The sequence below is a fragment of the Homarus americanus genome, unplaced genomic scaffold (assembly GCF_018991925.1).
Source record: "Homarus americanus isolate GMGI-L3 unplaced genomic scaffold, GMGI_Hamer_2.0 scaffold45388, whole genome shotgun sequence".
NCBI lineage: Eukaryota > Metazoa > Arthropoda > Malacostraca > Decapoda > Nephropidae > Homarus > Homarus americanus.
Window position 1 is genome coordinate 1 of NW_024747974.1, and position 22,364 is coordinate 22,364.

At 38.3% G+C, this 22,364-nt stretch overlaps 1 protein-coding gene across 1 annotated transcript; it reads right to left on the reverse strand.

Annotated features, from left to right (window-relative positions):
• Positions 1–2,533: 2,533 nt before the first annotated feature.
• On the reverse strand, positions 2,534–21,049 carry LOC121879898 (WD and tetratricopeptide repeats protein 1-like; the record flags this gene model as incomplete). Its single annotated transcript, XM_042386683.1, is given in 11 exon segments — positions 2,534–2,614; positions 4,353–4,426; positions 4,429–4,634; positions 5,629–5,829; positions 6,681–6,795; positions 8,822–9,023; positions 9,972–10,159; positions 11,088–11,199; positions 13,288–13,418; positions 13,799–13,989; positions 20,779–21,049. Coding segments are annotated over 10 exon segments (1,472 nt in total), but the record flags the coding sequence as incomplete, so codon positions are not given.
• Between the last annotated feature and the right edge of the window lie 1,315 nt (positions 21,050–22,364).

Below are 22,364 nucleotides of genomic sequence, written 5' to 3' on the forward strand. Positions count from 1 at the left end.
TGAACATTTTCTAAAAGCCATTTGAACAAGTTATAATCAAGATATCAAATTTTGGTTAACAGATCCTTAATCAGCACATTCAGGAGTACCTATACTGATATTTTGAACAAAATCCATTTTTTGGCCGAAAATGACAAAAATTGTAAGTCTATAGCCTTAAAGGATTTTTGGCCAAAAAATACTTTTTCTCTCTGAACTAAAATTTAATGTGCCTAATTATTTAAGTACATCCAGAATAATACACAAGCACCAAGAAATGACCTCGAAAACCCATAAGTGGCGAGTAATTAGCATTGTAAAAGTAATTAAAATATTCTAAAAATCATTTGAACATTTTCTAAAAGCCATTTGAACAAGTTATAATCAAGATATCAAATTTTTGTTAACAGATCCTTAAGCAGCACATTCAGGAGTACCTATACTGAAATTTTGAACAAAATCCATTTTTTGGCCGAAATGACGAAAATTGTAAGTCTATAGCCTTAAAGGATTTTTGGCCAAAAATACGTTTTCTCTCTGAACTAAAATTTAATGTGCCTAACTATTTAAGTACATCCAGAATAATACACAAGCACCAAGAAATGACCTCGAAAACCCATAAGTGGCGAGTAATTAGCATTGCAAAAGTAATTAAAATATTCTAAAAATCATTTGAACATTATCTAAAAGCCATTTGAACAAGTTATAATCAAGATATCAAATTTTGGTTAACAGATCCTTAAACAGCACATTCAGGAGTACCTATACTGAAATTTTGAACAAATCCATTTTGGAAAATGACAAAAATTGTAAAGTCTAAAGCCTTAAACAATTTTTTGGCCAAAAATACGTTTTCTCTCTGAACTAAAATTTAATGTGCCTAACTATTTAGTACATCAGAATAATACACAAGCACCAGAAATGACCTCGAAAACCCATAAGTGGAGAGTAATTAGCATTGCAAAAGTAATTAAAATATTCTAAAAATCATTTGAACATTTTCTAAAAGCCATTTGAACAAGTTATAATCAAGATATCAAATTTTTGTTAACAGATCCTTAAGCAGCACATTCAGGAGTACCTATACTGAAATTTTGAACAAAATCCATTTTTTGGCGGAAAATGACAAAAATTGTAAGTCTAAAGCCTTAAAGGATTTTTGGCCAAGAATACGTTTTCTCTCTGAACTAGAATTTAATGTGCCTAACTATTTAAGTACATCCAGAATAATACACAAGCACCAAGAAATGACCTCGAAAACCCATAAGTGGCGATTAATTAGCATTGCAAAAGTAATTAAAATATTCTAAAAATCATTTGAACATTATCTAAAAGCCATTTGAACAAGTTATAATCAAGATATCAAATTTTGGTTAACAGATCCTTAAGCAGCACATTCAGGAGTACCTATACTGAAATTTTTGAACAAAATCCATTTTGGCGGAAATTGACCAAAATTGTAAGTCTAAAAGCCTTAAAAGGATTTTTGGCCAAATACATTTTTCTCTCTGAACTAAAATTTAATGTGCCTAACTATTTAAGTACATCAGAATAATACACAAGCACCAAGAAATGCCTCGAAAACCCATAGTGGCGAGTAATTAGCATTGCAAAGTAATTAAAATATTCTAAAAATCATTTGAACATTTTTCTAAAAGCCATTTGAACAAGTTATAATCAAGATATCAAATTTTGGTTAACAGATCCTTAAGCAGCACATTCAGGAGTACCTATACTGAAATTTTGAACAAAATCCATTTTTTGGCGGAAAATGACAAAAATTGTAAGTCTAAAGCCTTAACCCTTTGGATGCGATGGGAAACCCCCCAAAATATTATATTAATTAAATGGGCGGATAAGCCTAAAAACTTAAAGAGCCATCGGACATATTGTATTGGTATAGTAATTTTATTTTTGTACTATTTGTGATATTATCTGAATATGTATATATAAATTTTGTTTATTGATTACACCAGATATAGAATATATTGAAATTATTTTGGGGAATAACGTGAAATTGTAAGTCTAAAGCCTTAAGTATCATAACAATAGTGATCACAATTATTGTAGCAGGCTCTTAGGTAGTCTGGCTTGGTTTCTATATTGAACAAAGAAAAAAGTATTGACTACACACACAAACTGAAGTGACTCGTTTAATTCTCTCCTGATGCAACATGCTTGATCCTTTGAACACATGAAAATGTTATTGTCTATTTAATGTAAATAACCGATGCGGCACTTCCCATCACTTCAAATAAATCATCTTAACCCTTCATTATGGGGAAGCCACTTTTAATATTTTATTTGACTAACGCCAGACCATTTTATTCAGCTCAGAGGCGACCTCATACACAAGGAATTAATGAATACATAAATTTCTATCTTAAGACTCTTAAACTATCATTGATAATTCATTTATTGACACAGTGCACAGATACATGAGACAAAATGTAATAATAAAATCTGAATCTAAATCCCAGAAAGGGAATATTTTAATACATCAAACATAAAGAAACTGGATCTAAACTGCTCCATGATGGCTTACACCACTTACCTAAAGTGAGCCTTGACGTGGTGTGGATCAATGTCTAATGCTGTAAAACAATCCCTCAGAGCAGCATATATATCACCTTCCCTGAAAGAGTACATTTAATAGCCTCACTATTCAGTTCCAAATTTGTCACTTTAAGGCGGCATGAAATTATTACTATCGTAATACAATTAAAGATTTCAACACTTCCTGGTGTCATTATTCTAAGTTTAGAACTTCTATTTATACATGAATGCATGTGACTACATTGGTCATGAATTGCTACAATCACTGACCATGTTAAGTGTGGCAGACAGAGTGAAGCAACTGAGGCTGAATCACTCTTACAGGATTTTCACCGGACTGTGCACAGAGTACAGTAATACCCCGCTTTAAGCGGCTCTCGTTTACGCGGTACCCCGCCAGAACCGGAATTCCCACTTTACACGGTGCATCTACTCATATACGCGGGAAGCGGCGCGGGCAGGGTGCACACAAGGTCGCCCAGTCATCAAAACATTACCGACTTCTTCACCCGCCACCCACCACAGCCGGCCCAAGTCAGTGACACTGAGGATATGGACTTATATGGACTTTGAGGGGTTTGACAGAGGCCCTGCAAGCCTCTGTGGTGGATAGTGACACAATTGATACAAGTGATACAGGTGAGGGCCAATAATCTGCCCTCTGCCTCGGAACCAACCCTCCATCCCGTGTGCCCAGCCATCTTTTCTACTAATGTAAGTGTTAAAAAACCTAATATTATTGATTTTTCTTTTAATTATTAATTTTGTGTGCATACCATCATAAAATTAAGATGTTATTTTTACTACAACGTAGGTATTGTGTCTGAAAAAGTGGAGTTTGGGGGTCGGCCCAGTCTCTATTTCAATTAATCCCATATGTTCTGTTGTTCCATTTACGCGTTTCCCGCTTTACGCGGGCCTCCGTGGGTTCAATTGACCGTGTAAAGCGGGGTATTACTGTATCTAATATTTAACTTAGTAAGGGTTAGGGATATGAACCAGCAGGGCACTAGAGAGCGAGTTTCTATATTATTAACCCCTTGACTACAGAATACCACTTTTAATATTTCGTTTGGCTGATGCCAGATGATTTTATTCAGCACAGAGACCCCTCATAGAAAAGGGGTTAATCACAGAACGTTGTACCGTGTTGTTAAAGTGATCTGTCAGCCTCAGATAGTTCAAGAGCAATGTAATGCTTGTTTTATTTATCAATAAGCTTTCACTATTACTGATTACAGATCAAGTGTAAGCCTAAGCAAAGGACCCTCCAGGAAATAAGCACTTGACAGCTTTGTGGTCTATCCTTAGTCAAACTGCTTTACTGTTTACTACTGTTGTACAGCTGCACTGTCTAGGTACATTGGAAACTATATACCTCCATAGTCTATGTGCATTGCAAAACTGCATTGTCTATACAGCAGTGGCATATTCTTAATGAATGCAAGGCATGCATTGCATGCCAAGTTGAAAGCAAAATATATTTTTAAATACTGTAGTATCTTCAATAATACAGATTTAATTTTAGTCTTTACAGTTTTCACTCGGGAAAGTCAGACTCAGCGTCCCTCAATGTAAACAGAAGGATAAGCCGCATGCCCTCAATGGACATATAGTTGTAACCATCCTATCAATGACATGCTAAAATGAACTTTATTGTGTTGGAGCATAAGGAATTTGAGCCAGAATAAAACTTGATAAAATCACACAGGAAAAGGGAACAATATCTTGAATCCAGACAAAGCTAAGGTGCTCCATTGTTCCCCTTTTTCTGTGCGATTTTATCGAGATATATTAAATGGTTTAATGGTACTCACCACTTTCTCTTCATAAGTGCTGCAGCTCGATTACTGTAGAGAACTGCAGAATTTGGACTAATCTGCGCTGCCTGATTATACAGCTGGAGGGCAGTGATGTATTTCTCAGCTGCAAATGCCTGGTTAGCCCTGCCTTCAGTGTTTCTGCTTGAGGGGGAAGGGGAGGCACTGGTGTGTGACAGTAGGGAGGCAATCGGTCTAGTCCTCCAGTAATGTGGCTTGATATACCATTGGTATTTGAGGTTACTGACTTACAGACACCATTTGAAGGTCCATCTGAATCTGAAATTGCGTGAGAATAAATAACTTGCTAATCTTATAAAAAATTATCTAACAGCAAATTCTAAATAATGAGGTGATGAATGAGAGGTCATTCTCAAAGCAAAGTTTGGAGTTGAAGGACATATTGAAGATACACTGCCTTAAGTTAGTAAACACACATATGGCAGCTATGAATGATGGAGAGTGTTGGAAATAAGTTCCAAGTGCTGTAAGAAAAGCCCTTCCTAAGGGAGAACAGACCATAAGTTAACTATGCAGATAATGACCTGAATCCCTTCATTATGTTGCCATCTGGTGCTAAGCACCTTCCTTAAGTCACCAAGTTTTCCAGCTAGGATGTCCTTGCCAAGTTCAGAACACAGCGAAAGTGCCACATGACACAAGACAATATCAACTATGAAAATCCAGAAGCTCCACACACAGATTAAAAACCCAAAACCAAACTGGCCATCATCAGAGTAAACTAAGCAAAATACATAGAAATGAGGGACTGAGTCTGCAATCGCAATCGTTCATAAGCATGGATTGTGTCAAGTTTATAATTTTATATTTTATTCCCATGGCTCCCTGGAACCCTTCACTAGTATGACTGGGCAATACTCCAGAAATGCATGTAAAAATATAAAAGTAAAACTGATCGACCGTATATCAATCAATCATATAACGATCAACACCTGTATTTGGAAAGTTTGCATAGAGGCAGGCTGAGATAGTTTAGGCAGGTGAGAGAGAATGGATGAGACCAACTGGGTCAAGAGGTGCATGAGTCTATGTGGAGGGGTGGGGAGCTAATGGCCGGCCAAGACTGACATGGGGAGCAGTTGTAAATGTCATTTGAATTAAGCACGTGACTGAAAGGCTGCATGAGACCATGCAGCACTAAGAATGGCCATCAGGTAATCACAGGTAACCCACACACGTGCGGATAATGGCCATTAAAACGATGATTATGATGATAAGTTTGAATGTGTGCATAAGTTTTTTTTCTTCTAACCTTTAGAATGAATCTGGTGCTTTAAAGGATTGCCAGCAGTGAAATGCCTGGGATACTGTGGATTAGAAGGGTTGAAGAGGTAGATATGTTCCCCTCCCAGGTTTGCCAGCAGCTCTGTGCCATCTGCACTGTAAGTCAGGTAGTTGGTTGCTAATGTCCGGTAATGGCGATAATATTCCTTCAACTTGTCTGGCAAGTGACCTGGGGGAACAAACAACAAGAGTTTAGTACCTCACTGATACAGTAACAACAATATTGTACACAATTTTGCTTTGACAGAAAAAAAAAGAGTTAGTGTGCAGTCTAACCAGGAAATGGTAAAACAGCCTCCTACATGAACTGATGAGAGTAACCAGAAAGATTTGTGGTTTTGTACTAAAGCTCACCAACACATCAATAAACAATGTTAAAGTTTAATTAGCATGTGACATGACAAACCCGGCATGCTTTAACTCTCCTCTTTTTAGGTCTAGCAGTAAATTAGTTACGGTATATACTGTATGCTTCCATGTCCAGGCTAACCTGAATCATTTTTACAAGGGATGGTCTATAGGTTCTGCAATTCTGGGGTAGAGCAGAATGGCAAGGTTTAAATTTTAGGGGTTATTAATTTAAATGCCTGGTAATCTGTTTCAGTTATTTTGACTAATATGATACAATTTATTGTTTCAGATTTAGAGTTTCAACTATGATGTCTGTGAAAATTATAGATTCTAACAATTTTGAGAATTAGAGTTTCAAAAAATTTCAAACAAAAGTTAAAATCCATTGGCATGATGACTCGGTGGATATGAACATCACTTGCTGTGCATCAACTGTGTCACTGAGTATTTCCAAGCTTTGAACTGATAGTGTACAGTCTCAACACTGGTCATAAAGCAAAATCCCACTGGGTTGCAAATAGTTTATATAAATATGATATAACTTCCACTAAATGTTTGAGACAGTAGGAAAATTACATCAAAAGTATTTACAACCGCTTCTATACAGAGGATCAATGAGGTGAGGTTCTGAACAAGTCACTCTAAAATAAGGAAAAAGTGCACACTTACCCGGTACTAGGTATTGAACACAGCCTGGGGGTAAGTTGTCAGTTGAAGGATCCAGTTGGTTGGTAGCATAGTTAGTTCTCTCCCACTGACTCTGTAGCATTCCTCCAGGAGGAAACTGCAATAAAACCAAACTTTAATCCTTAAATACCTTAAAGGAGATATTATTTCTTGATGATGATGAAAAGATGATTTTTCAGTTGTGCATCAGTTCTTAACAAAACTACATCAGATCTTAGATATGAAATAGTCATGGCATTGTACCTGTTCCCTCTTTCAACTTCTAAAGTACTTTACTGTACGTGGAAGACAACGCTGAAAAACTATGTTTACACTGACATCACTCAACTGAATCCTCTGGTCATCTTTTAACTATAAACTTATGAAATTTCATACACACCTCATTTCTGGTTTCAAAATATCAACATAATTACTTATACTGCACGCCCTTCAAATTTGCGGACTTTTAATTCGCGGATGACACCCTGGATGTACTCGAGAATCTTTTTTTTTTTACAGGGATTAGCCCACCCGGACACAGGTCACTGACCCACATCGGGGCCTGGGGGGCAAAAATGTAATATTAATATTATTAATAATAATAATAATAATAATAATAATAATAATAATAATAATAATAATAATAAATAATAGTCATAATAATTCATAATAAATAAAATTTATGATATAACAAACAAAATAAAATAATAAAATAATGATGATATAATACAGTAACTGTAATAATAATAATAATAATAATAATAATAATAATAATAATAATAATAATAATAATAAAGAACTATAAATACAAAAATGAAAAAAAAGATCAAAAGTAAGAAACGATATATGTATGTTGTGTTGTCAATGGTAAGAGAAACAATTGAGACCCTGCAATTGTGTGTAAATGAAGCAGAAAGTCAGATCAGCAACCTGGGACTTGGTCACAATTTTCGTGATGCCATATGGCAGCAGGGTCTACCATTAGACAACACATTATGCTTCCAATATCTTCCCAGGCAGTAGTACCTCCCTGTTTGGTAGCTGCCTACTACCTACATCTAAGGGTAGTTTTAAAGTTGCTGAGATTTTCGCAGCTGGGACAGGAAGCCATTCATTCTAGAGACAGTAATTTCCTTTACCTGTATTGTATATATGCATGTGTATGTGTATGGACACACACAAAACACATACTGTACAAATAAATAATAATGGGAAAATCCTCTCACAAATAACCAGAAGCAAATGTATTAAAAATATTGAGTCTACCCTCAAGATCACTCCGTGCTTTGTTATTCGCAGCCATTTTGAGAACCTAACCCCTACGAATTTGAAGGGCCTACAGTACAAAGATCAACAGGAAGGACTCCAGCATTTAGCTCAAACTTGACCCCGAGTTATGGACCATCTTCTACCCTAACATACAGTAGAGTACAGCGCAATACAGTACAATACAGTCATCTCAGTAGTTACCACTTCACAAAACAGTACAGTCCCAGAGTTGGAGAAATTTTGTAATGATGGTGGCACTATATTATGTAAATATCCTGGTACAGTAATTTAATAACTGAATAAAGTTAATTACAGAACATTTATATCATCCTGAACCAACACTCATATCCATATATGAGGAGTAGGAATAGATTACAGCCACTCCTCGACTTACGACTGGGTTAGGGACCCAAATCCAGGTCGTAAGTCGAAAATGCGAAAATAATACAGGTACTGTACATAGAAAATCTAAAATGGGTGCTCTTTTTCTTCACAGCACCACAAAACTCTCACTATTTAAGCTTGCCAGCCATTTTAAAGGGAATTACAAACGAAAATTTGGTCAGTACACAGCGCAATCACTAACGTCGGGACTAAAAAATGCGTAATTTGAAAAAATTTCGGTACGACTGGGGCGGTCGTATGTCCGGGTGGTCGTAAGTCGAGGAGTGGCTGTATATAGTGAGCAAACTACAATGCATGGTACACCTGGTCTAACCTCATGGTACACATGGTCATCTTATAACTATGCAGTATTAACCCTTTTACAGCGGGAGGTTATCCTAAGCCGAATAAAATCGTCTGGCGGTAGCCAGAATAAAATGACAAGTGAGTGAAATGCAGTGAAAGGGTTAAGAAAGCAGATTTTAACTTACGGGTAAACTGGTTAATTTGATCATTCTTCTGTCATATATTCTTATATATGGATCACTGGCTCCTACTGCAATTAATTCAGGACGAGTTGGGTTAACAGTTATGCACTTGCACTCTGCAGTTCTGCCAGTGTGGCATCGCAGGTTGATTAAAACATTGTTTGCCTGTGAGTTGCAGTTGTGTGGAGCTCGCATATCATACAACCTGTAAGGATAAAAATTCATTCACAGTTTAATGATTACTAAAGCAGGGTAATTATACAATTTTAAATAATTAGGAGTCAATCCACTTATCTTAATTTTTTTTATCACGTTACACTTCTGTGATCATAATAATACAGTAGTACGTACCTCGATAAACAAGACTAATTGGGGCAGACCCAAGTCCGAAAAAAGTGAATGTATGGAGGGGTCTGGACATGACAATGTTTATCTGGACTGTTTCAAGAATATCAGACATGAGTCTGGTTGTCAACAATAATATTGTTTTCACTGATATGACCGTTTCGTACTACTAAGTGTTAAATGCAAGTAACCACAGAATTTGCTGAAAAGTCATTTCAATGTGCTCATGTGCCTTATGAATAAAGAAAAGATGGGTGATGAGTGTATCTGGGAGCTGGTTGAGGCTGGTTGAAATGGTTTGGGCATTTGGAAAAGCAATTGGGTCAATAGGTGCATGAGTTTAATGTTGAGAGCTGGTGGGCCAAGAATGACATGGGGAAGGTTGTGAGAAATGATCTCCAAGATAAGAAGCAGAGGAGAGAGGCTGTGTCTATGCAGCTTGGGCAGCTGCCATTAGATAAAGTGAAAGTTGGTCCCATAGTCATGACTGCCCGTTAAGTACAGTGGATACAACACACTTATATACTAAGCCTTCAGTACACAAGGAAGCAACAAGGCCGTTATTGCTCTCCACTTCCTCAAGTTGTAAACTTAGGTACCCATTTACAACTGGGTGAACTGGGAGCGCCCAGAAATCGAACCACTGACTCCCGGAACAGGAGGCAAGCGCTGAATCCTTTTGACTGCCGTGCTCCTTACCGTCAAATAAACACAGCTAAATGGCCATAAAACAGAGATGATGATATAGATGCAGACTCTTCTACCAAGAATATATTTGACCAATCTTTCAGGTCAAGGTGGAACTTACATAACAGTACCATCTTCTGATGCAGATAAAAATACATTTGGCAATGTAGGTATTGTAGCAATTCTCTTAACACGTTCACGGTGACATGTACACAGCTGGGTGACTTCCCCAGTCTCTACTTCACGGACTTCCATCCTACCGTCAGCTGCTCCTGATATGATGACTCTGTCTCCACTCTGAGGCACAAACTGGAAAACAAGAGCAAAGTTGAGGTGGTGTAAACTTCAAATTCATCCAATTTAGGAATATCTTTTGAAATGATCCTCTACACCTAATACTGTATAGTAATAACAAGTGTATTTGTTATCCATGCTATGGTTTAGGATGGCCAAAATCACTCCCAACTTTAGTTAATCAATCCCTCCCAGATTTATTTATTTATTTATTTTTTTTTTTTCGGGAAACAGCCCACCCAGGCACAGGTCATCGACCCACAACGGGGCCTAAGGGGCAAAAAAATAGAAAAGAAAAATCTTATACCTATTAATCTACACTACGAAGATGCCGGAAAACCAGCTTTTTAAAGTGAGAGAGATTGTATGAGTGTGGAAACACAGAAGAAGGCAGAGCATTCCACAGTTTGGCTGTGTGAGGAAACAAGGATGTACTATAACTGGTTATTCTAGTATGACCGACATTCACAGAGAAATAGTGGGCACCGCAGGCAAGACGAGTGTTATGAGCCCACGGCCTTGCCAGAGGTACACAGAATGCCAAATCCACCAAACATTGCCTGTTAAAGTACCTGTAAAAGAGTGAAGCAACATTGTGGCGAAGAGAAAGGGAAGAAAGATTATCAACTAAAGGAAGAGAGCTAATAAGACGAAATGCCTTTGATTCCACCCTATCTAACAGTTGGACAGAAGAAGAGCCACCCCAGATTTAGGGAGGATCAAGTCCACTGACCTTAAAATGCGGCACCATTATCTACTCGGCTACACTCACAATACCTGTACTTTAAAGAGTTTGCACGGTTAATCACCATTTTCACCATTAGTGGCCAGGCAGAAAAGTCAGTGTTGTGTAGTCTAGCTCACATTTGACTGAGCTGTCAAATGTGACTTGGGAAAGATGCAGTTCTGAGAAATTTACTTTGATAACATCTAGAAACATTACCTTGACTGAGAAAATATTACCCCTGTGACCGGTATGCAACGTCTTGATTTTTTTTTTTCGATAAACATCCCAAAGCATGACATCATAGTCATCTGACCCAGAGAGCAGTAAGCTGAAAAGAAAAAAATATATATTTACCTGTAATACTCTGGTCTAATGTTGCAAATAATTATATCAGACTGAAAAGTAAAAGTAAATGAATAAAATTACAAAGGATTTTAAATAAACAAAACCCATTTTATAGCCACGGTGAAGAATTAAGTGACCTGTTTTGTCTATTGGGGTCTTTGTGTTTAAGAAAGGTACTGTACACGGTCAGTTTAGTATCAGTACAAATACTGTCAACAGCCACAGGACCAGTTCAACCAGAGCTATGAAGCAAACTTCAACCCCGATCCAAAAGGTTGTTACAAAAACCTGTGAGTCAACTGAAACTCTAACTTGAAAATGAATTCAAATGAATCATTGGCTTTTGGATCCAGACAGGAAGCAATTGACCAAGCAAATCATACCCCACAAAACATTTCCTTAATACAGTATTAAGCATCAAGACCAAGGTTCCCTTTAATTCTTTACAGTGCAGAATAATTTTGTTGCGTGCACCAATGAGGATGTGTACCACCAGTATCCCTTATACAGCATCACATATTAACACTTTATCCCATTCTTGTCCATTTGTTTTATAAATTCTCCTGGAAGCTGATCAACCCCACAAGCTTTATCATTTTCCTCACAGCTGCCTCAACTTGTTTCCAGAATTGGCATTTTGATCTTTATTTCCTTTTCATTTCTCACCTCTACTTTATCCTTATCATTGTATAGTTCTTCTACAGACTCGGCCCATTTCTCTTTTACTTCTGCCTCACACAGGATCTTATTGTCTTTGCTTTTAATAGTCCCACCCCATTTATTTCCTTTTGTGTTCATGCCTTTGTCATCATCTTCCATCTCCTTGCAATTCCTATCTAGATCATCTTCCTTGGCTTGTCTCCAGTCCTGTTTTAATTTATTTGTTAAGTCTTTTTATAAGCATCACTTCAATTTATCATATTTCTTCATATATCCATTTTTTTTATAATTTCAATTGTCATCCACTCATTTTTAGCCTTGTTCCTCATATGCTCTATAAGTTTTTCCCCAGTCTCTAACAATACTTCTTTGTAATTATTATATTATTGTCCTGGTCCTTGTTTATCAAAGTCACACTCTAGCAATAATGGAATCAATTTTTGGTTTCAATTTCATATTCTATCCATGATGTCCCTGTTTTGAGCTTCCATAAGTGAATAAATAACTAAGGGTAAATGTGTGTGTGTGTATTCACTCTCGTCTTTGGCCCTCCTCCAAGAAGTGGGGAAAGGCCTGAAAGAGAAAAGCTAAGTATACACACCTTCAGATGAGTCAGCCAAAACGAGATTATCTATGGTGGTGGAACCCACTGCCTAATTTACTTTGAAAAACACTGAAAATTTGAATTGATGCAAAATGCTGCTGTGACTGAATCACAAATTATAACAAGCCAATCTTGCAACTAGTGGACCATGCAGCATCCACTAAGGCCATTACAAAAACATCAACTAGCCCAATTACCATTAGTCATCACTCACTTCATAATGAGAATGTATTCTGTACAAAAGGCTGTGTGACAACAGCCACTAATGTCAACATAAGAAAATAAATGAAGAGAACAATTTTCCTTAAATTCCATAAATTCAATAGAAAGCAAATGTGTTGAGAGAATGGCACAAGGCACAGCTTATGGCTGATTCTCCAGGTTATGTATAAGGGATGTAGGTCAAGCATACACACCCAAGTGAACCTCTTACATTGCTGGGTTTCAAAGGAACCAGTGAATCAGGGTTGGTGCCTGATGTATAACCTGGGTTTAACTAGGTGAATGAGTTTACAGTACATTTATGTATATCAAATGGATAAAATCCCTGTCTAAAAATGCACCTAGCCCTTTGGACAAAGCAAGTGGTGTTCTTGTAGTGTAGTTTCTGAAGTCACTTTATGAGAGACCAGGAGCTATAAAAGATACATCAACCTCATCTCTCTAAACTGATATTAAAACTTGCAAACTTCAAACTGTACTGTATCAAGTGCTAGTTAACAATTGTCATACTGTTGGACAGCATGGAAAAATTACTTAACTATTAGGAAAAGTATTATAAAATGGATGACACTCCCTGGGTCTCACCTGCCCTCTGTGTTGAATTCAATGCAGTTTACACATCCTCTGTGACCTTCTAATTCCTGTACTATACCAAGTCGACCCACTAGTGAGCGAGTCATCTGGTTTTGCCTCGAAAAACCCTGCCAATTTACATCCTGGAAGGGAAAAACACATTAAAGACTACTAATTTAATGTACTACCATATACAGTAAGTCTTGCCTAATACATGAGGTAACCAGTAGGTTCTGACACACCCTGTCCATTGTGAATATCATGCACAACACTGTACAATACTGTGTATCAATGGCACCCATGAGATGTGAGGTAATATTGATGACCAAAATATATCTCAAAATATGACCACCACAACAGATTTCAACCAAACTTGTCACATCAGCAGATAACAAGTACAGCATATCACAACAAATACAGTTCAGTATTGTCATCATCTTTCCTGTCATAACTGATACACTTTCTTGTTACACTTCTCACCTTGCACAGCTCCAAGATTTCAATACCTGTACCTGTATCTTACCTCAATTTCACGATTTCTTTGCAGTTGCAGCAGACTCAGCCTTTTTGTAGGCTTCCTAAATAGTAAAGGTTGGTGTGAAGTGAGGACAGGCCGCATGGAGTCCTTCACCTCGTTGTTCTGGGAGCTGGTCTCACCTACGACGGGGCCTTCCATCTTCCACATGGTAAAACCTTCTTTGCTGCTGTACTCTTCTGTTACGACGACAAATAATACATTAAATGCAAAAAACAATATTAATTCTTTTTAACCTTTGAGCAAATGAATGTACACTTATAAAGATTATGATTCAACAAAACATAATCTAATTGTAAGCTTTTTCTTATAATATTTATAGGTTACAATTTGATAATAAACTCATCAAAAGTGTCTGACAAAGGTAGTTACAGTATATCTCTTGCTACACACAAGGTACCGATTGCTGCCCAAAAGGATACACTACAATAAATGTCTCTAAAGGTTGGGTGAATGCCACATACAGTATTCAGATTTTCACTTAAGGAAGAGCACAAACACAGCAGCTACCAGAAACATAACATATATGACTTTCATAACTGCAACACACAAAACCAATAATTTAACCCCAAGAGGACAATTTGTAAAACCCAGTGGGAACTAGAATTGCCAAATTAACAATGTGGAAAAGTACAATAAATTCTTCTTGTAATGAGGAACAAGAATGTGTTGGGTGTTGGTGGTACAGCGGGAACTCTCACCAATATGTCAAGGGTTCGAGCCTCGGCCCAGACACACGTGAGAAGGGCGTTATCCAGTGTGACCCCTACCAAAAACCACAGGTTTCCTCATGTACTAACACTTGATAGACCACCCAAACGGCTAGTAGGCTGACAAGTGGCGAATATGATAGAAAAATAAAAAGATAAAAATAAAGTACAGTACAGGAACTATCACCACAATTTTTAATCCTTGTACAGCACAGTACCACATGTCAAATTACACCTCTTTCATAGCAATGTTTAATAAAATTCAAAATTAAACATAAAAAGCTTTACTAGTTAATAAATTAATAGTTAAATAAAGTCCTTCCATGACAAAAGCTGGTAAATGCCTACAGTTTGGCTCCCCAGCACCACACACTCCCACACCGACACTTCTTCCTGGTTCACCGTCGTCTTGTGTAGTGTATAGCTAGATGTCTAAATTAAATAGCTCTGCATTCACAAGCAGAGAGACTGTTTACATTAATACCCCATTCACCCACAAAGAAAATTTCAATTCAACTTCAGTACAGCACATTCTCTACGATGAGGACAAGGTGGAACGTTATCTCCTCTCTTTGTAGCCCTTAAAGACAGCAGACACCTAAGTTTCCCACCATAACACAAGGAGGATGGGTGGGTTACAGCTGAGTCACATTAGTTAACAGTGGTAAGTGTTGAGCTGTAAACCTGTGTGTGTTCCAGTCAGGCTGTCCATATCCCTGGTGATGTAACTTTCTGGCACGTGCAAGGTCACAGCATGTGTGTACAGTACTGTATATGTATTAGCCTATCAGTTTGCCCGAGTACATATTTGTACACTCTCTGCATATACGTACTATACAGTAAACCCTTGCTATTCACGGGTTTGCAATTTCGACTATTTGCGGTAAGCAGACAGTGGCTAGCTTAAGGGCCTGTCCCACAGTGCAATGAGTCACCCCCATGTGCCCGCAACGTCTTCTCTCCCTTTGTTTGTGCTCAACCATTGCCTGCAATGCAGCATCTTTTGTGTTGTATTGAAACTTTAGTGTTTCTGTGTGAAAATGGCCCCTAAAAGACTGCCCAGTGTCAGTGCTAGTAATGCTAGTAGAGTGAAACAATTAGAGACCTCAAAGCCACGAGGAACAACTACCAATCACGATGTTTTTCAAGAAAGAACCAGCCACTCTCCCTGATTCGTCTCCCTCACCTACGCGGTCATCTGCTGCCACCGTTCCACCACCCACCTCCCCGCCACGCGCCTTTCCACCACCCACCTCCCTGCCACGCGCCTCTCCACCACCCACCTCCCTGCCACGCGCCTCTCCACCACCCACCTCCCTGCACCTCTCCACCACCCACCTCCCTGCCACCCACCTCCCTGCCACCCACCTCTCCACCAACCACCACTGCATCCCCCTCTTTCAACAGTGAGCCAGATGAGCTCCCTGTGCTTCAGTAATCAGATTTCATCCTACTGTACAGTACACTTCATTATGCTCCAAACTTCCACATACGAAGAAGAGTAGTACTGGTGACTAAGTTTCTCATACACAGTATACTGGTTTGTGTCTCACCTTATAAAGGTCTTAGTCTCAGACTTAGCGGTCCCGACTACATCACAAAGTTAAGTTAAAGAGCATTGTTGGGTAAAGTACGGAAGGTCACTGGGAAGCATTTGTCAACAACTGAAGTATAAACACTGTGTCCTCGGGTGGACAGTGTACGGTATTTATTAACAACAACAACTAGGAAAAACAAAATTATAACAATTGTAATTCCTCTACTACCTGTACCTGCTTTGGGATATTCTTGTGGTGAGAAAGACAGGAGATGGTTAATACCAAAAGGAGTTTATAGAATTGATTTATTTTCTCCAGAGATCTTATTTGGATGATACTGTAGTAAGTAATAAAAAAATAATATACAGCATATATAATTTTTTCCTTTTATTTTAAGCACAGTACAGTACAGTATAGTCTTCATTTACGCGGTCGATTGAACCCGTGGAGGTCCGCGCAAAACAAAAAAACGCGTAAACGAAATAACAGAACATATGGGATTAATTGAAATAGAGACTGGGCCGACCCCCAAACTACACTTTTTCCGACACAATATGTACGTTGTAGTAAATATAACAATAATATCAATAATATTAGGTTTTTTAACACTTACGTTAGTAGAAAAGATGGCTGGGCACACGGAGTTGGGGGGTTGGTTCCGAGGCAGAGGGCAGATTATTGGCCCTCACCTGTATCACTTGTATCACTATCCACCACAGAGGCTTGCAGGGCCTCTTTGTCAAACCCCTCAAAGTCCATATCCTCACTATCACTGACTTGGGCCGGCTGTGGTGGGTGGCGGGTGAAGAACTCGGTAATGTTTTGGTGACTGGGCAACCTTGTGTGCACCCTGCCCGCGCCGCTTCCCACGTAAATGATGGAATGAACCGTGTAAATAAAAATTGTCGGTCTGGCAAGGAGCCGCGTAAATGACCAAACGCGTAAACCAAATCCGCGTAAATTGAGACTATACTGTAATTATTTTTTATTTTGCTATACCTGTTGATCATAAATGAGGAGCTCCAGACCATAACCTGCTTAGCCATATATTGCTGAAATGTGTTATGTACAGTATTGCACTGTACAGTATTCCCCAACCTCTCCTCTGTCCCCTGGGTAAGTCAGAGAGCCAATTGGGAACCTGTACCTGTGGGTGAGAGTCCGCTGAAAAGACCAATGTATGTCACACATTCCTACAGGAGCATTTTCTCCCATTTTGTTATTTTGGCACTTAGCAGATTAAGGTCCGTAGCTTCTCAAATCACCTGTAGTAGGCGGGGAAATTACAAAATAAAACATGGCAGTAATAAAATACCTCTTAGTTCTCTGTAGGCGAAGAAATAAACTATTTACCATAAAAATGGTAGCATCATTTCTCGACTGGCAACCATCGCACTGGTCCACTCTTAAGATATAAGGATGTGAATCTGATCTTGTGAACATGATGGAGGATCTGATTGGGGGATTGTAATACTGTACCATAATTAATGGATTGATTGTTTTTTGTTTTTCATTTTGCAAGATTCACTTTGTTGTTGTAGAGTCTATGTCTGTGCAAATTCTATATATTTTCCCCCTACTGAGGAATAGGTTCCCAAATCTCTTTTATGTATAAAGGATGAGAGTCATATGGTTGAGATTAAATTCCATAATATGGGTTTGGATACCTTACATTTAAATTGGGAGTTGCACTGTTATTTTTCTTCCTCGAGGAGACACATTGCCTCATGGAAGCAATAATGGCATTTTCTACTGGAAAATCCATAAGTGCTTCTTGAGGATCAAGACTGTGCTAAAGAATTAATATGGGACCATAGACTTATAGAAATGACAAGCAAGTGTCCAAAATGTTGCAGGGAAGTGACATTCAACTGACATTATTTGTTTAAATGTAACAGGGCCTGGGGGCAAAAATAAAATGAAGTAAAAATTAGAGGAGAAAGATTATGTTAATCAAAGTCACGAAAATGCCAGAAAACCAGCTTTTGAAATGAGATACATTGTAAGAGGATGTAAACAGGAGAAGACAGAGCATTCCACAGTTTGGCTGTGTGAAGAAAGAAGGATGTACTATACAGTAGGCTCTCGCCAATAACGACTGCCACAATAACGCTTTCGACAATAACGGTAAGTTACAACAGATACCCATTTTCAATAATAACATCTGGATTCTCTTGAATAACGGAGATTTTGCGGGAAGCGTCCGTGCTCATCAATGATAGCGTTTGTTTGCCGCCATGTTGATGACGTAGTTGTCTGCTCCACCTCGCTCTCACACACGCCCACGTGCGAGATTTTAGCCTCTATAACCATTACCGGAAGAAGTTATCGTCTATAGATAAACTTTCTAAAGTTACCAGTTAGCCCAGACCTGTTCCAGAGTATTACCCATAGTTTGTTGTTACCATCCAGATCTTTCTCTACACACCTGGCCTCACTACTGTCACTCATGTACAACAATAATTTTAGAAAATTCACTCCCAACTATTATCCTAATCCTTCTTGTAGTAAATCAGACTATAAATAATACGCAGTGGATATTTTGCCGTGACCAGCTAAATTCCTACTAACACTATTTTACTGTAAGTGCACTCTGATTAGCTAAGTTCTTTCTGTTTAATATGAATGGGGGTCTGCCCTTCGGCTAGGCAGGTAGGTTTCTTTGGTTGGTTAGGTCAGGTTCTATTTGGTTCTATTAAATGTCGCCTCTTCTATATTAAGTTTCCATGCACAACTTAAATACAGTTTGGTATATTTATAGCTACACAACAATCAATTCATGGCAAAATAAATGCCAAATGCTGCCAGAGTCACGGTCAAATATAGTTCTCGTTGTTTCCCGGCAATGGACGATTAGCCAATCAAAGCGCACTCACGGTAAAATAGCATAAGTAGGAACTTAGCTGGTCATGGCAAAATATCCATTCTGTAAATAATAATTACCAAAATTTGTAAAGTTCACACCAACTATCAAGAAAAATACTGTTTTACTTTTATGACTGCCCAAAATATAATACTTGAGATATTTTTTTTTGTAATTAAAATACAAAAATTCATATATTCTATGATGCTTCTTTAGGCAAATGCTTCTCTTCTGCGTTGAACCTCATCTCCTCGTACAATATTAACAACCCCAACAAAGTGAGCAGGGCTGTCAAGATCAGGGAAATTGTGGGGTGTAATAAAGTTATGCTACACTTGAACCCACGTCTTCTACCTTGTTATGTTTCTTATCATTGAGTTTTGTTTTGTTTGGGGTTATATTATATTTTCATTGTTCCCTTCACTTACTAGAATATTCTTTTGTTCCTTTCCAGATGCCATACTGCCCTTGGTCAGTTATATGAACAATAGACTAGAATAAGGTCAACTCTAGTCTTCTTTTACCACATGGGGTAAAAGTGACGTGATCTAAGGCAAGAAAATTTGAGTGTAATCCGTACCATATGTTTGGTTCAAGTTAATTCATAAGGGATGAGTTGTATCTCCATAAGTCAATTTGCCGAAGAAATGAAGGTGGAATTCATTCATACTACAGTACTATATTGAAATACGGTAAAGGTGGAGACAACGGCTACCACCAGAAGGAGTTTGTTGATTTTCTTTATTTTTCCTATAATGTACTTATTGTTTTGATGATTTTAAGTGTATTAAAAGAAATGACAACTTTCTATTATGATTTTAAGTATCCTTTAAGAATTTTCTCATTTACTCTATCCTACGATCATAAATTCCTTGTCAGAGGGCAGGGCATGAAGGATGAGGGGAAGGATGAGGTAAAAACACGGCAAACACTGATGTTATGGCATTATAATTAAGTCTCTAGGTGCATTTGTGACGCCACATATCATTTTCTTACCTTTCAAGAGACCAGCAGCACATTTTCTTTGTTTCTGCCATTGTTCGTTGTTGACAACCTGTATAAATTCTGTACCATTAATCCTGATCCGTTAAATAAAATAATTAAGCTTCTTTATTAAATTTACATTACGTTAATACCGGTCTATTGCTCTTTTGGTTAGTTATTCAATGCATTCAGCCTTCTTTTCATATCATCTCTATAGAACCAATATATGATGTAAGTGTGTCATATTTTGCGAAGGATGTGATTTTTCATGGCGTGATTTATCAAACCTAGTTCTTGATGAACCTCGCCTGATATCTTTCATTTGTGACTGTGGGTTAATGAAGAACACTTGCAAATGTTCAAAATGGGGAAGAGACATATTACAAAAATAACAACTTTCAATGTAATACGCGATCTTATGATTATGTCCACAGACGCCGTACAATTAATCGGAGTCGCTTCAAATATTAAGGTAAGTTGTTTAAGATTTCCATTTCTGTATTGAATATCATCTTATTAGCATTATATTAAAAAAATGCATTTCAAAATTTTGCAGAGAACCAAATAGAACCTCACCCACCAAACCCTGGGTATATAAGGTTAGGTTCTATGGGGTATGTTAGGTCAGGTTCTATTAGGTTCTATGGATTATCTTTTCCATTTTAATGTTAAATATCATATTAGTGTGTAGAAAAAAATTCAACCAATTCAACAAACTCCTTGTGGTGGTAGCCATTGTCTACACCTTTAACCGAAATACTGTCTACTACAATAAAAACATAATTTCATCTAAAAATTGATGGGTGATTCTTAAACAACTATGGCCGTGGCTGTCTCCTTGGCTCGACCATTGGGTACATCCCTATATCTTACCGTTGACCTTTCTTGACCCAGTTATCCCCTAAATGTTCATATGTTCATCACATTGGTTATCCTGGTGTGGAGTCAAACTTGATGTGAGGAGGAGGTACAGATGTGTAGACAGGTGTGTAGTGATAATCTCATGTTAACGCCCTACTACACACAGTTACTCCACTCAACTTTACTTAATCATGGATCCTTCTTTAAATTAATATCTCGTATATTTTGTCGTGATATATATATATTTATCCACTGTACGTCCTATACCCCCTTTAGTAGCAGAACTCACTAGTCTAGTCGGTTCAACAGCTGTGCACAGGACTACTACTGCACTGAAGTGTTGTTGGAGGCTCATAGAGAATGGAGGAATATGTATGGGATATAATTATATTTTAACAATTATTCTCAGTAACGTTATAATATATTATTTTTTACGTTCTTCTTTTCGCTGCTTCTCAGGTTATTATCTAACTTGGTGGCCAGGTAGTCTGTTATTCTGTAAATAAGTACTGGGTATGTACTGGATTTGAGATTGTACTATCAAGTCTGGTTTTAAATTATCTTTACTCAGATACAGGCAAGGATGGCCAGACTGGTGTGGGGAGAGGGGCTCAACCCCCCTCAATGATTGGCCTCAAGTTGGTCAAGTTGCCAGGAGATGGTCACAGTGACTTCAAAAATTCAGGGAGATGGTCAAGAGGGACACACACGCACACATTGGTAGCAATAGGTAACACAGTGGATCGTGTTTTGAACGGTTATGATGCTTTTATACTTTTACTTTTATCCTCTTCACCACTGATCGGCTCGTTAGCCGCTTGGGCGATCGGTCACGTCTCTGCCACACACTGTTGGCAAGTACTGGGCATGTACTGGCTCCTGAATGTACCTGAACCCGCTCCAGTGTTGGTCAAGTCTTGTCTTGAAAGAGCTCACACTCGGTGCCGTCACAACACTCTCTGGTAGGTTGTTCCAAGAGTTTACAACCCTCACTCCGAAAAAGTTTGCCCTCACAGTTTTCTGGACTTGCGGCTTCTTCAATCTTGCTCTGTGACCCCTTGTGGGGCGAGCGTCCGCCAGCTCCAAGTAAGGACACTCAACTGAGTAGTGCCCCTGAGATGCTTATACACCTCAACTAGGTCCCCCCTTGCCCGTCTGTAGTATAAGCTAGGCAAGTTCAGGCGCTCTAATCTCTCAGGGTAGTTGAGGTGCCGAAGTGCAGGCACCAGTCTGGTGGCCCTCCTTTGAACATTTTCAACCAACTGACAGTCCCTAGCATATCTCGGGGACCAGACGGGGTGACAGTACTCCAGATGGGGAAGCACTTCACTCTTGAAGATTGGTACGATGTTTGGACCATATTCTGGAACAGGGTGGTAATATCGACAATATTTACCTAGATTTTGCCAAGGCTTTCGACAGTGTACCCCACGAAAGGCTGAAAATCAAACTGGAAGGGTTCGGAATTTGGGGAAATGTTGTAGGGGTATCGAGATATTAATGTTGTCTAGCACTCAGGATGGAAGGAAACTCTAATGTGGTTTTCTTGTATAATATAAGTTATATGATAGACAGTCTGGTGCTGGAGGTGCCATGTG